Below are 16,479 nucleotides of genomic sequence, written 5' to 3'. Positions count from 1 at the left end.
GAAGCTGTATGTTGTTGAAGGAAAAGCCGCCCCCCAGACAGAGTCTGGGAAGGGCACCCAAGGGCATGTTCTGGTGGACATGGGGGAGAAGGAAGTTGCAGCTGCCATGGATTAGGCCCATTTGGAGGTAGAGAGCACCAAGGTCAGCTAGGATGGGGTCTAGAGATCAGATCCAGATAGAGGTCTGGCCCCATTGGGGATAGTTTGGTATTTTAATGCTGGAGGCATCTGTCATCAGCAGACATGACTATCTGGAGGTCGGGGAAAGGTGTCGGGTGCATGGAAGCTGAGGGACAGGTGAGTGGTGGCCTAGAGGCCAGGGTTCTGGTTCTGGTGGTCAGTCCATTTCCAAGGAACCAGCCAGTGCTGTAGGGATGTGTGTGTGTGTGTGTGTGTGTGTGGTGTGGGGGGGGGGGGGCACTGTAGGGGTTGGAATGAACAGGAGGCTGATGAAGGGAGGGGCCCGGCAAGGACCAAATGGGAGCTCAAGGCTCAAACTAGGTAGACTGAGTTAAGGTCAGATCTAATGGAGGACTGAGGAGCTGTACAGTAGAAAAACGGTGTAGGCCACATATGTAATTTTTTAAACTTTTAATTTTGAAATAATTATAGATTCACAAAGTTTTAAGGATGATCCAGAGTGGTTGCATGTACTCTCCTAGTTTCCCCCAGTGGGTACACCTGTCACTATAGTACAGTGTCAAAACCAGAAAAGTAACATTGGTGCAGTGTGTGTGTATATGTCCATGTCATTTTATCATGTGAGCTGATTCATGTCACCACCACTGCAGTCAGGATACAGAACTGTACTGTCATCATCTCTCTGGTGCCATTCCTTTCTAGTCACTCCACGTCCTTTCTCTCACTGCCCCTAACCCCTGGCAACCACGAGTCTGTCTTCCATCTCTTTAATGTTGTCATTTCAAACATACTACCTAATAATAGACAAATATGCAAATTGACCATACCTCCGACACACCCACAAGCCACGCCCACAAGCCATGCACACCATCCAATCAGAGCGAGTATGCAAATTAACCCAAACCAAGAGGGCTACAGCCACAGAGAGCAAGGTTTCCTAGGTAACAGAGGAAGCCAAGCTTTCCGCCTGCCCTTGCCAGGCCTAAGCTCCACTCAAGCTACAAAGTTTCAATTATAGAAGGTAAACAAATTCAAACAAATGGTGGCAGAATGGAGCTTGAGAGAGCAGGCCAGGGTTGCCGCCGGCAACAGGGGAAGCAAAGCTTTCCGCACACCCTGGCTGGGCCCACCCACTTAAGGCAACAAAGTTTCAATTATAACCCCAACACAAATGGCTGCCAGCCTGGAGGGAGCCCCAGGCTTGGCTCCGCTCCAGGCTACTAAGTTTCAATTGTAGAAGGAAAATAAATTCCAGATACCAGGGCCTCCGCTTGGGTTGCCAGGGGGCGTGGCCAGCCTGCAAACCACCACAGGCCCCTCGCTCAGGCCGCCCCACGCCCCAAGGGAACCCCCACCTAATCCGGGACACCCTTCAGGGCAAACCAGCTGGCCCCCACCCCGGTACCAGGCCACTATCCTATCTAATAAAAGAGTAATATACAGATTGATCATCACTGCAACACACAATATAGCTGCCCCCATGTGGTCAAAGATCCTGCCCCCATGTGGACACAAGATGGCCACCACAAGATGGCCAGCAGGGGAGGGCAGTTGGGAGGCACCCGGCCTGCAAGGGAGGGCAGTTGAGAAGGACCAGGCCTGCGAGGGAGGGCAGTTGGAGGTGATCAACCCTGCAGGAGAGGGCAGTTAGGGGTGACCAGGCCGGCAGAGGAGGGAAGCTGGGGGCAAACAGGCTGGCAGCAGAGTGGTTAGGGGGTGATCAGGCTGGCAGGCAGAAGCGGTTAGGGGCAATCAGGAAGGCAGGCAGGCAAGCAGTTGGGAGCCAGCAGTCCTGGATTGTGAGAGGGATGTCCGACTGCCCGTTTAGGCCCGATTCCAACTGGTGGGATCTAATTATCTATTTCACCGGTGGGATTGGGCCTAAACGGGCAGTCGGACATCCTTTGAGGGGTCCCATATTGGAGAGGGTACAGGCTGGGCTGAGGGACAACCCCCCTCTGTGCACAAATTTCGTGCACCGGGCCTCTAGTGTTATATAAGTGAAATCATCTGGTATGTCATGAGCTTTTTTTCACTCAGCATAATGCCCTTGAGATCCATCCAAACTGTTATATGTATCGATAACCCATTCCTTTTTATTGCTGAGTAATATTTTATGGTATGGATGTACCTCAGTTTGTTTAGTCATTCACCCATTATTGTAGGACATTTTTATAATTCCAGGTTTTGGCTATTAGAAAAAAAAAAGCCTAGTATGAACAATCAAGGGCAGGTTTTGGTGTGTACACAGTTCATGTCTTTGGGATAAATGGCCAGGAGTATTAGTGTATGTGTAGACTTCTTTTTAAAAGAAACTGCCTATTTCCAAGTGCTATGCCATTTTACATTCTACCAGCAATGTATGAGAGATCCAGTTGCTCCTTATTGTTGCCAGCAATTGGTGGTGTCACTTTCTATTTTATCTCTTCTGATGATATGTGGTAATACCTCATCCTGGTCTTACTTTGCATTGTCCAAATGGTTAATGATGTTGAATGTTTTTCATGCATTTATTTGCCAACCTTTATCTTCTTTAGTAAAATGTCTCTTCTTGTCTTTTGCTGATTTTTCTAATTGGATTGTTGGATCCTTGCCTCATTTTCAATATTCGGGAAAAAGTATTGTCTTTCACCATTAAATGCAATATTAGCTATAGGATTTTTGTAGGTTTTGTTTATCAAGTTGAAGAAGTTCCCCTCTAGTTTTAGTTTTCTGAGAGTTGTGTTTTTTTTTTAAATCATGAGTGAATATTGAATTTTGTGAAGTGCTTTTTCTATATCAATTGATGTGGTCATGTGATTTTTTTTTTTTTTTTTACTTTTGGCCTGTTAATATGATGAATTACATTGATTTATTTCTAAATATTAAACCAGCCTTGCATCCTTAGAATAATCCCCACTTGGTCATAGTGTATAATTATCCTATATAATAAAAGCCTAATATGCTAAGTGTCCAGTCATCTGCTCAGTTGTTCAACCCATCAAAGCATAATATGCTAATGATATGTTAAGGCTGCTCAACTGCTCGCTATGATGTGCACTGACCACCAGGGGGCAAACAATCGACCAGTTGCTCTGATGTGCACTGACCACTAAGTAGCAGATGCTCCGACCGATAGGTTAGCTTGCTGCTGGGGTCTGGCTGATCAGGACTGAGTGAGATGGGCTGAACATGCCCTGGAGCCCTCACGTGGCCCCTACCCAGCATGCCAACCTCCAACGTCCTTCCCCGGCCCCAATCATGCACCTGTGGGGTCCCTTGGCCTGGCCTGCACCCTCTCGCAATCTGGGACTCCTCAGGGAATGTCAGAGAGCCAGTTTCAGCCTGATCCTGAAGGCCAGGCCGAGGGACCCCACTGGTGCATGAATTCATGCACCGGGCCTCTAGTTTTTATATATTGATGAATCCTCATTGCCATTGTTTTGTTAAGGATTTTTGTTTATATTTATGTAGGATATTGGTCTTTAATTTTCTTTACTCATACAATCTTTGGTTTTGGTATTAGGTTAACAGTGATCTCATCAAATGCACCTGGAAAGTGTTCTTCCTCTATTTTCTGGAAGAGATTGAGTAGAATTGGTGTTAATTTTTCTTTATACATTTGATAGAATTCTCCAGGGAAACGATCTGGGCCTGTGTATTTGGGGGAAGGTGAATTTTAAATTATGAAATGAATTTCCTTAATAGTCTAGTGCTATTCTAATTATCTATTTCATATGGGAAAGTAATGGTAGTTTGTGCTTTACATAAAACTGGTCAGTCTCATCTAAGCTGTCAAATGTATGTGTGTAATTTTTCATATTTCCTTATTCTTTTTAAAAAAATCTTCATTTGAGGGCATTCTTAAAGAGAGGAAGGGACAGAAGGATAGAGAAAAACATTCAGTGTGAGAAACGTTGATAGGTTGACTTCCATATGTGCCCTGACCAGGGATCGAACCCACAACCCAGATATGTGCCCTGACCCGGAATCAAATAGTGCACAGGACAACATTCAACCAACTGAGCCACTCTGACCCAGCCTTAGCATTCTTTTGATAACTACAGACTCTGTTGTCCTTAGCTCTGGAAATTTGCCAGTCTAATAGATGAAAAATGAGTCTTGTGAATTTAGTTTTCATATTTTTATATTAATTAGATGGATAGCTTTCTGTTTTTATTTGTACCTTTGCCCTTTTTTCTCTTGCCTGTGTATCTTTTTCATATAAGTGTTCTTTATAGATTATGAATACTAACCCTCTTCCTATCATGTATAATATATAATCTTCCCAATTTGCCCTTTCTCTTTATTATGTTCTTTTACAGTTTCTTTTGCTCACCATACATGCTTTTAATTTTCACATAATGAAATCAGTATTTTCCTTTAAAGCCTCTGGGGTTTCATGCTTTATTAATAGTACTCAGTCAGTTTCAAGAGATAGAACTCAAATCAAACTAGCTTGAACAAAAAAAAAGGAAGGAAGGAAGGAAGGAAGGCAGGAAGGAAGGAAGGAAGGAAGGAAGGCAGGAAGGAAGGAAGGAAGGCAGGGAGGGAGGGACAGAGGGAAGGAGAGAGGGAGGGAGAAGAGATGTTGGCTTATGTAACCAGGCACTGTAGAGATAGATCTCTGCATGGCTGGGTCAGGCATCTAAATAGTGTCTTATCAGGTCTCTGTGTCTCACCTCTTCTCACTGTTCAGCTTTGTCTATATCTATGTGGGATATCATTTTTTCTAAAGCAGATAGGCTCTGTGTAATGATAAAAAGGCTGCTGGGAGCCCCAACCTTTCATTCTAATGATTTAGAATCCAAAAATAAAAGACTTCCCGAGTCTGTATGTCATATCCCATGGAAAGACTCAGAATGACCCTACCTGGGTGATGTGCCCTCTTCCCTCTTCTTCTTGCCTTAAGCCAGTCCATAAAGATGAGAGATATGCCACAATTGGCTGTTTGCCCAATTCTGTGGCTCGTGAGCAGGTGGGGTATGTGTCAGGACCCCATGAAACAACAGCTCCCCAGAAGAACGATGAGCAATTAGCAACCAGAGCAGTCATCTAAATATGTCACCCCTAGAAAGACCTTCTCTAGTGTAATATGATTTAAAAAATAGTGTATTTCCTTCTAATATGTATGGTTTCATTGTTTTAAATATAAGTTTTGACCCATGTGAGAAAGTGAGGGAGACAGAGCCAGGGAAGGGGAGAGAACATGGTGTGAGGTAGGGATCCTTTGCTGGATGTTATACCTGAAGGGAAGATGACCTTGAGACTTATTGGGTCACCCAGTTCACAGTTGATCACTTTTTCTTCTGTTTCTCTCAAATCTATTCTGTATTAATACGAGTCTTGTAAGATTAGGATGGTGGGAAGGGCAAGGGCTTCATCTAGCACAGTGGGCATTAATCAATATCTGATTTGAGTTGTTGAACCCAGTACTCATACTCTCCAGGGGACCTCTGGGCATCCAGATATTATATAGCAATGGAGGTATAGAGAGGGAACCAGGAACACCACAAATACCCTAAACTACTTAAGAATGGGGGTAAGAGTAAACCTTGAATTCCCTCCCAGAGCCCTGATGGGGGTCAGGGGAGGCAGGGCAAGCCTAAGATAGGGAACAAAGGACACAGATGGACAGGAGACTGCCATCTCTCTACCACCTGTATTCACAATCAGGTCACCTGTGGGGGTCAACACATGTGGACACCCAGCAGTGGACAGCTTTCCTAAAATTTGTCCCCAAGCATTTATTGAAAGCTTCATCATTTTATCTCTTTAACATTAGGAGAATCTTTTAAAAATGATTTTCTTGTGCTAAACACATTACCTCAGGTTCAATAATTCCGTCCACTTCGCCCATTTCTTTTTCTTCACTTAACTTGAAGGGGAAAAAAATTAAGCATTTTAATTTTAAAAGCTGGTACAGTATGATCCCATTTGTATGAAATTATTGCATTGACTCTGATCCCATCTATTGATCCTTCCATCTCTTTCTGTGCCAGCTGTCAAGGATGATCATTTCTAGATTGCACTGGGTTTTTCTATTCTGCTTTCATCTTTTAAAGATAATCAGCACTTATCATTTCTATAAAAGCAGTAGCCTTATTCCTTTTAAAGAATAAGGTGTATGAAAAGAAGCATCAGCATTCTACTACTTAGAGTTGGATATATCTTTCTCAATTTGTGAAAAAATATAGTCTATTGGCAATTATTTGTTGTGCATTTTGTGGTGAAATCTACCCAGGGCCTAAAAAGACCTCAGCCAGAAAGGGAGGAGACAGGGAGAATACAGCCAAAGAAGAGAAAAGAGAAGAGACATACCCAAGGGAGGCCTCCAGGTCAGGGACAGCCCATAGCTTCAGGGGAGTAGCCCCTCATGTTTCTGTGGCAGAAGACCCCGGGTTTCCATCGCTCCTTTCTCTGTGAACCCCTTGTATATGACTGGTGTTTGGCTTCTTTTGTGTTCCTCCCTGTGCCTGCATCAGCATTGTGCATCCAACAGGTGCTCAATAAGTGCTTACTGGATGCACAGTTCCCAAGGGGGTCATCCTCCCTAAATTGCACCTCTTTGTCTTTCAGGCTCACAGGCTTTCAGCTGCCAGCCACCATCGTCAGCGCGGCCACCACCCTCTCTCTGCATCTCATCAGTGACTACGCAGTCAGTGCGCAGGGCTTCCGCGCCAGCTATGAAGGTAGGTGCCCCTCAGCCCTGGACACACGGGCCTTACGTGAAATAGCCACAGGCGGAGCTGTGGTGCTCCTGGCTGCCCAGAAGGGCTGCTTCCAATTCAGAGCTTGCGCCTCTCCTGACAAGGCTGGTGCTGACGAGTAACTCAGTTACTTCAATTGCCCAGGCTGTGTTTCTAGAAAGCTGAGGATTGAAATCACAGCCCAGTGGCAATGGTTTGTCCTGAGGGCCTGGTAATGTCTACTTCTCTGTCCCCTTAACTGGGTTTTGTTGTGTTTTTATTTTTTTAAATTCTGTTTTCTATTGGGCTTAATTGTATAAGGTACATCAGCTTGGTTTTGGAAATAAGAGCGATATAAACCCTAAGTAAAAGCAATAAAATAAGTCACAGGGAAAAAAAATTTCTGCTCAATATAGTGACAGCAAAGAGTCAGTTTTATATCATTCAGAGAAGAACAATTGCTACTTTTTCCTTAATAGCATGGATTAGGGTTTCTTGGTTTGAGTTATGCAAATAATTTCCACTTCTCTCAGCCTGTTTAAATATGGTGTTAGCATTCAAATTAACACTAATATCTTCAGATTATACACTATTATTATTATTAACTTTATTACGTTAGTTCAGAAGGTGGTACTTCTGGATCTCTGTCATTTCCCTGGGAAATTTACATCTCATTAATAGGTAATTATGCTGCTCTTGGCTAAGACCCACACTGCTATTTCGTGTTGAGATCATTAATGGGCTTATTTTAAGACTGTTAATGATAATTAATAACAGTAATGACATAATACCCTAGTAAAGCATGCCAGATATTCTAAAGCCTCCTTTCTCTTGCCTCCAAGAACTTGAAAAATAAGTGACGCTGGCTCACTCTACCTCTCTGAGCATGCCCTCGCCCTTGCCTTTCCCTCCCCCGTCTTCTTCTCCCCAGGCCCCTTACCTTTGCCTTTCTCTCCTGAGCTCCAAGAGCCCTTCTTCTGCCTTTGTAACTTGTGTCCTGTGCCTGTGCATCCCAGCTGGCTCACTTCTACTACCTCTGTAACTGTCTGAATAAACTTTCTCTCATCATTTGAAAAAAGTAGTGATGCTTTCTTGAATAGCATCTGTATTCTATAGCAATGCAGAAATAGATTCCACCTTTGTCTTGGCAGAAATATACCACTGAAAGATGGCATATCTTACCTTCTTGGCTCAATCCGCCCCTGGTGCTGTGGGGGACACAGTTTAATGCTTTAACCTGAGCAATTAAAGGCTCCTGAGAAGGTCTGTTGTTTTTTCACTAAAGCTTCCTGAGGAGGCTCCAGAGAAAGTTCCACATGCCTTTAACTGAGGGCTCCTGAAACAAACCTACGTGTCTTTAAAGGGTGGTCTCCTGAGATAGCCCAATTTCCTTTCAAAAACAACCAGTTCCTCCCAATATCAAGCCTGTGATCTTGGTCATCCTGGTTACATCTTTACCATGAACCTCTGGCCCTGAACCCAAACCAGTTCTCTCCAAAGTTTGAGCTACAACTTCCTTCCCAAGGGAGATCTCTTCAGGAGCTTCCTGCGAGCTCTCTGACCCTGAGCTCCATCCACAGTATGTTGGCCTTGGGGAGATGGGCTGTGTTTGGCGAAGGCTGGGGAAATGAGGCAGTGACACCACGGTCGGTACCTGCAGCGATCCTGTGTGCTGAGGGGCACAGCTGGGCCCTCATGGTGGCCTCCTTCAACATTCCTTGGAGATATTTGTCTGAGGTCCGGGCTCTCATGAGGCTTTAAGAAAAAAGAGTCCTATTTACTTGCTGACCTCACTGGCCCCACCCAGGAACAGTGCCAACACTTCTCATTGGGCAGAGCAGGTCTGAGGTTGCATTCACAGGGCCTTTTGCAGCCAGAGGCTCCAGCCTGGACTTCATGGGCAGGGTCTGTAGTTGGGCATCAGAGGTTTGCAGACCCCTTGTAACTAGAGGCGAAATCCTGAAGGTACAAGGTTGTATGTATTTTTTCCTAGGAAGGGTCTAGAAGAGGGATCAACAAACTAGGCCTCCTCCCTCCCTAAGGGCTTCATCCAGCCGCTGGCTCCTTTTTGTAAATAAACTTTTATTAGAACCCAGACAAGCCCATTTGTTGACATATTGTCTGTGACTGTTTGCATGGATTACAACTTCAGAGTTGAGTTATTGCCACAGAGACCATATGGCCTGCAAAATCTAAAATATTTGCTCTGGCCCTTTATGAGAGCTGTGCTATGAAACATAGTAGCCATTAGCCACACAAGGCTATTTACATTTAAACTAATCAGAATTAAATACAATTTAAAGTTCAGTTTCTCAGTCATACTCGCCTCATAGCAAGTGCTCAGTAGCCACATGTGGCTTGTGGCTGCCCTAGTAGACAGCACAGATAGAGAGCATTTCTATCATTACAGAAAGTTCAGCTGCACAGAGCCGAGCCAGAGCTTCCATTCGATGCACAAAGGGCCTGAGTTTCAAACAAAGCTGCAAGCCATTAGGATAAAATAGAAGCCCCTGGGTCCTTCCTCCCACCTGCCCAGCACCCTCAGAGGCAGCCCAGTCGGGAGAATGCATTCCACAGGAGGACCAAGGGCAGAAGCAAGGGCCTGTCCTACATCAGCCACATGAAGGTGTCAGCTCTCTAAGTCATTGGTGCTAAGATGACAAAGCCTTGCAGGCAGGGCCCCGTCAAGCCCTGGACTGGTGCAAACAGGTTGCTATAGCTGAGGGAGTCCCTGGTTTCTGCTGACTCTGCAGTCTGTGTGGCTGCTGTCTGTGTGCTGACCAGCAGATGTCTGTGCTGACAGCGGGGTCAGGCACAGAGAAGCCACATGGATCTGCCTTAGGACTGGACCACGGGGTAGTATGTGCATCTGGAAAAGTGGAAGTTGCACTGACTTTTGGAACAGCCGAAGTAGAGGGGCAAGGAGGAAAGGTGGGAGGAACCAGGAGGGGCAGCCACTGCTGGGAATATTGCTTAAGGTACATGCACCCACAGTGGTGGCCTGGGCCCTTGCTATTACTGGTCTTACCAGACAATCCCATATTTGGGAATTGGCTGATAAACACTAGCTTCTTGAGCTTATAACTGACCTTGGGCCTTATTGTGGGGGCACAGCAAGAGTCAGTAGTCAAAAGGACTATGAAGATGTGGCTCTCAAGGAAGGAAGTCAGCCCTGTCTTCCATCGCAGAGTTCGCCTTCATCCTTTGTGCTGATCAGCAGCAGACAGACAGGCAGGCAGGCAGGCAGGCTGCATAGAAGGGGCCCCCTACTGACCTGTGCTGCCCCCACTCAGGACAGCTTCCTTAGAGTCTGTATTCAGGAAGTCACCATACCCATTTCAAAATGACACCAGGCCCTGCACTTGATGGCCCCCATTGGCTGACATCCCTGATAGTCTGCTATCAAAGCGAGTTTGTTCCTCCTCCACCCTGTTCAGGAGAGTGAAAAGTGCAGATAAGGAACCGACTGCTACTGGGATTTTGGAGAAAGGTGAAGTCGGGCGAAGAGTGTCAGCTCATAGCTGCTGCTGCTTCAAGGGGAAGATCAAAAAGGCCAGTTGTCAAATCCCGAGGAGATAGGAGATGCTTGATTTGCAATCCCAGGGAGCAAGAGCATGGGCTGCAGCCAAGGACTGGGGGGGAGGGGGTCAGCTTGTATTAAGCGCTAACTGTATGCCAGGCCCTGAACATACATTATCTCATTTAATCCCCATGACAGCCTGGTGGACAGACATCGCTATCTCCATCTTACAGATGTACGAGCTGCGACTCAGGAGTTTTGTGTTCAGCTTAAGGCTACTTCATGGTCAGAAATGGCTTTTCTGGTGCTAAAGACTACACTGTTCTCTTACCCTGTGCTCCTTGCAAAACTCCTGGAGTAAGGCAGAGATTGGCGACTCCATTTCATAGGCCGGTAAACCGGAGCTAAGTCGGCAGCCGGGAATGACACAGGCTGGCCTGGGTCATTCCAGGGAGGCAGCAAGAGATGTGTTCCAGAGCTTCTCAGTTCAGGTTGCTGGATAAAGTACAGGATGCCCAGCTCATTTGAATTTTTAATTATTCAGATTTTTAAAATTTGATACTTTTTTTGTATAAGTATATCCCAAATATTAGCTGTGACATACTTATACTAAAAAAGTTATCTATTGTTCATTTGAAATTTAAATTTAACTGAGTATCCTGTATTTTTATTTGCTAGATTTGGCAATCACATTCTTAGCATTGATTCCCCAGGACCCCTCACGCCACTCATCCCTCCTCCTGACTCGCAGATCTGCCCCTTCCTGCTTGCCCAGCTGGGGCTGCCCATCTATTATAGAGGGTCTGGCCACACCTCTGCCCTTCCAGGGAGTGCACATCTAGACAGCTCTCTGTACACACACACACACACACACACACACACACACACACACACACTCACGTGCACAGACACATCCATGTGCACTTAGGGTTATGCTACATGTGCAGTTCTGTAATCTGATTAATAAGGCCGACATTTTTCTGTGTTAATAAAAGTCCTGATTTGTCCTTCCTAATGACTCTCAGGGAGATAGCCGTTGTGGTTTGCATATACCATAATTATTTAACCAGTCATCTTCTGTGGACATTTAGGTGAAGAATATCCTTGTACATACAACTTAAACCCTCATCTAATTATCTTCTTAGAATAAATTCTTGGAAGTGCAGTTGCTGGGTCAAAGATGGGGTAGATTTTTATGTTTTAATACATAATTGCACAGCGTCTTTAGAACAGTTATACTGCTGCACACGTCCACCAACAGCGCACAAGAGGGCCCATTTCCCGCACTTGACCTACATTGTATGTTGGTGAGCTTCAAATCAGTTTCATTGATTAAAGTGGGTGAAACATGCAGCCTCATTTGTGATTATAATTTGCATCTCTTTGATGATAGAGAAGGCTGAGCACCTGTCATCACTTACTGGTCATTTGTATATCATTTTGTAAATTGTCCCTGCCTCTGCCTACTTTTCTTTTCAGGTGTTGGGGTTTTTTTCTTATCTTTTTTGTAAGTGGTTTTGCATATTAAGGATATTAATGTTATGAGTTTCCTTTTGATGTGCAGCAGTTTTAATTTTTATGCCAGTAAATTAAAACTTTTTAATTTTAATTTTACCTTTGGTGTCATGCTTAGAAAGGTCTTTTCTATGCCAAGATCAGATAAATAGTCATTTAAATGTTCAACTTATTATTTCAGAGGGTTTTTTTGTTCCATTTCACTTTTAAATTCCTTTGGAATTCACTAGTGTTTGTCTTGGTTTCCATGAGTGTCTTTCTGTCTCTGACCTGCTCACGCTCACTGTGTGTCCTTCTGTCTCTCTCTTTGAGTGTGTGGAAACCTATTACTCCCCAATTTGCCCTCCTTGTGTCTCTCCTGAGGTTCCTTGCTGCTGTTTGGACATGATTTTCCCACCCCATCCTTAGGCTTCCCCTTTTCCACACACAGCGCTCAAAGGTTGTATGGGATTGTTTCTGTCTATTCCAGTGATGGGCAACCCTTTGAGCTTGGTGTGTCAAACTTCGTCAAAAAACTGAGCATAACTCGGGTAGTGTGTCACTTTGAGGAAAAAACATTATTTCACGATATTTATAGTTTCAATAACATAAATGTATAATTGTTATATATAATTGTATTTAATAAACCAAAAACTAAATATTTAGTGCTGACACGCGTGTCAGAGGTTCGCCATGACTGGTCTATTCCATACTGATCAGCAGGTAAGCAGAATTAAAAGCAGATCAGAAAAATCTCAATTAGATTAAGAGTCCCTGCAGGTTTTTCATGCCTAATCCTGGTTGCACCTTTGCATTTTATCAGCATTACCCTTGAGCCAATGCTCTGACATGTTCATGAAGGAGAACCCATCTCTGAGTGCTGGTCTCGGTCAGTTAATCTATTGAATCATCTACATCTAAAAACAGGTATTTTTGTTTAGCTAAATCTGTCATCTTGTCATCTTACTCCCAGAATACAGAGGGCTTCCTTAAACATCAAACCTGTTCTAGTTCACTTACTCTATCCTCATAGAATCTAGAAGGATGAAGAATCTTATTTTTGCAAACTCCCTGGTAACCATCAGGGGAGAGGTGGCAGAATGCAATGATGAAGACCTCAGGTTCCGAGTTCAAACATATCTGGCATCCAGTCCCATCTTTGTCACTCACTTGCTATGGGATATTAGGCAGGTTACTTTATTTCCCTGAGCTCTGGCCTCCACATATGTAAAACCAGGATAATAATAGAACTCCATAGAGGAGTTGTGACAGTCAACGAAGAGAACACACGGGTTCACTTAACGTGCTCGGTGACAGGGCCTGGCGAACTGTCAGGCTCTATAAATGTCAGCCAGTTAATGAAGTCACCTTCATCCTGACCTTACTTAACTGAGGTTCTTTAGGAGATGGAAGGAAAGATACATCAAGTCCAGAGGTCCCAGTCCCAACCCCACTGCCAGCCCCCCCGGCTCCTGAGTTTGCATCAAATCCGCACACCAATTGTTCATGGTGTGTCTAGTCTTAAAAACAGGCTGTGGCTTCTTCGGGGAAGGACCGGAGGATTCTCCATATCCAGGAGCCCAGCACTGCCAGAGAGAGTACCTGTCTGATGGGGATGAGGTCTCGGGCCCTGTCACCTGGTGGATGGGAGCTGATGAGGTCAAGGCCGGACACAGTCTTTTCATGGCCTCTTTTCTCTGTATTAGAGAGATGATGGCGTTAGAGCTAAAGATTCCAGTAACACATTCAGTAGGCCGTAGACTTTGTCTTTCCAAACAGACACCTACACACATACACATGTATGCACATACAAATGAACACGACGCTTTTCCATATATTTTTTATATAATTCAGATACCCTGAAGCCCACCCTTGATCCCCTCATCCACCTGAAAAACAGCCCAGACATCACACATGAACTTTGTGGTCGAGATTCTTTCATTAATTAAGCTAATGTTTGTCGAGCACCTACTGTATGCATTCCCTGATTTTTCATCCAAGCCTTATTTTCAGTCACCATGTGTCTCCTCTCTCCCTATTCCCCCACATTCCCAAAGAGGAAGGGGACAGGGAAGGAAGAGCCCAATTCAGTGTCACTTCTGAAAGAACACCTTGGTGTGCTTTCGCCACCTGTGGAAGGTCAGTGATGTCATCTGTGTGCAAGAACCACAGCATGGTGCAACAGGATCAGACAGACATAATATGTGTGAGGGACAGACAGACGAAAATGGAGCACCCCATTGTTGCTCTCCCAGAAGAGGCAGGCTTGGAGGGAGCTTCAGGACGAGTGTCATTTCCTGGCTTCTGCAGGTGGAAGCAGCGTTTGAAGGTGGTCACACCCCTGTGCAGACAGGGAAATCGGGGCCCAGAAATGGATCCCTTCTGACTCATTCCTTCCTGGAATTAGACCTGCTGATTCCTTTTTCCTGGTCTCAGCCTCAGATAATTTCCTCATTCTGAAAGAGTTCCCCAATTCTGGGACATTATGCAGACATCTCAAAACTGGGCTAATGGAAGCTATTCAACTATATATATACTGAATATGCAATTTGCACCATTCAGGCCACTGCGGGCCAGAACAGCAGGCCTGGCAAGACCTCCTCGAGGGCGGGAGGTGATGAATGTCCATTTCCTCTGCCCAGGAGGGATGGTGTGCACTTCCTGAGTGAACTTGCTCCATTTCCGTGGCTCTGCCTTGGGAGTTGCAGAATATTCCTCTTAATCAGTGCTGTGGAGTAGCAGATTAATACATAGAGATGTGACATTTGAGACAAATTGGGCAGCACTTCTCAATAAGTGGGGAATCAGGATGAATTTCATATCACGTCTTCAGTAATCCCACAAACAGTTCATCATGCATAGTGATATTTCCCCCTTTGGGGAAGGGTATTAGCATACCTTGAAGATGATATCATACAAACTCTAGTGTCCTGAACTTCCTCACATTGGGGTGTCCAAAGATATAGCGATGAAGGGGAAGGGGCATTTTCAGGTTGCTAGATTACCTGCAGGTAAGATATACATCTAATTTACTTCTATCCCTGTTTGTTTGTTCGTTCACTCATTCATTCAACAAATATATGCTGCACACCTGCTCTATGTCAGGTCTCAAAGCAGAATTTGAGGAATAGGAATGGAGAAGTGGCACCTACCTACAAGGAGCTCTGAGACCTAAAATAGTTGGAGAGGAGTAAGAATAGAGGAGCAGGGATTGGGAAAAGGTGGGTTCAAGCCTAGGCTAGCTATGAGCATTGGGCAAGTCTCCCAGTCTCCCTGAGCTGCTGTTTTGTTGTTGTTTTTTCCAGAAGAGAAAGTATAAGTCCAACCTCAGTGAGCTGCAATGAGGACTAAAAGAGTTAATGCATGGGAGATGCCTGGCACAGCATCTGTATTCAATAAATACCAATTCCCCCATGACGAGGAGAAAACGCTGTGCTGCCTAGTTGGGTCTGTGCGGATTAGGTGTGAGCTCTGTCTGCCATGTCCCTGCTATGTGAGCTTGGGCAAGACACTGAACCTTCGGGCTTCCTCCTATGGAAAGTGGGATAGCCCTCTCCTCGTTTCCAGGGGTATGTGAGCATTAGTGGTAAGGTATGGGAAGCACCTAGCATGACATTTGGCACATAGTAGGCATTCAGTAAAAGGAAGCTATTCTAATAAGGCCTGGTGTGTTTTGTGGGAGTGAAAAAAAAATTCTCTCCCATGACAAAACCTTTGCTCAAGCCCTGTGGCCCTCCAAGAACAAAGAGTGTCACCCATTTTGTTTTCCTTCCCCAGGCTACCGTAGTCCAGGCCTTGACACACGTAGGGACACCACAATAGTAGCTAGTGCTTGCCTCTTCTAACCTGGATCCCTGCTAGTTCCTATTGGGCTTTTGTGCAAATTAGCACAAGTGGCCACTCTGAGGGGACACAGCCCTGTGAGCACGTGGCCTAGTGGTTGGAGTATAGGCTGGGCTTTTGCTCTCATCATCACTGCATAGGCTGCCCTTTGCAGTACTCAACCCGAACAACTGTATATGGTGGCCTCGCTCCAGAGCCTTCCTCTCAGGATTCAGCAGATCATTAGATGCTGGGTGCAAGGATCTTGGAGAACTTTCACTTCAAACCCTCTAATTGCTTCCAGGATGGAGTACGAACTCCTTACCTGGCCATGAAGCCCTGGACATCATCCCTCCCTTCCCCCCTCCCTCCTGCAGCCACCCTGGACTTTATCCAGTCTTCAGACCCCACTGTCTCCCCGCTCACTCCTTAGATGCATAGAGCCCCCTCTCCTGAACCTTCCCCACTCCACCCTGCTGCTCTTCCTTTTATTCCTTCCAGTGTCTGCTTAACCAAATCAAGGCATCTGCCCCGGTGCATGCACTCCTTTACGTCTCTCTTAGCTCCCTGATGTCTCCTTCCTTCTCATGGGTCACCTGTGTATCTCCTGTTCCTCGTTGGCCTTCTCTACTCCTGTGCGTGTTTTTGGACAGGCCGGAACCCACAGCAGCACACCGATTACGAGCTCAGGGCCCGAAGGGAGAATCAACTCCCAAGCCAGCCGGTTCGTAGCCCGTGTGGGACTTAGAGCAGGTCACTTAACCTCCTGTGACCTCACCTGTCAGAGAAGAACCATGGTAACAATAATCTCTGCTCTGTGGGATCATCGTTGGA

General features: G+C 45.4%; 1 protein-coding gene across 1 annotated transcript in view; it reads left to right on the top strand.

Annotated features, from left to right (window-relative positions):
* CSMD2 (CUB and Sushi multiple domains 2) overlaps positions 1-16,479 on the top strand; it is a 545,662-nt gene that overhangs the window by 106,719 nt on the left and 422,464 nt on the right. The window contains exon 3 of the mRNA XM_008156972.3: positions 6,700-6,812. Coding sequence (XP_008155194.2) covers positions 6,700-6,812 — 113 coding nt within the window. The remainder of the gene's footprint in view (positions 1-6,699; positions 6,813-16,479) is intronic.

Source organism: Eptesicus fuscus, chromosome 9, assembly GCF_027574615.1.
Source record: "Eptesicus fuscus isolate TK198812 chromosome 9, DD_ASM_mEF_20220401, whole genome shotgun sequence".
Lineage (NCBI taxonomy): Eukaryota > Metazoa > Chordata > Mammalia > Chiroptera > Vespertilionidae > Eptesicus > Eptesicus fuscus.
Note: the sequence above shows the minus strand (reverse complement) of the source record. Positions and strands in the feature narration are given on the sequence as shown.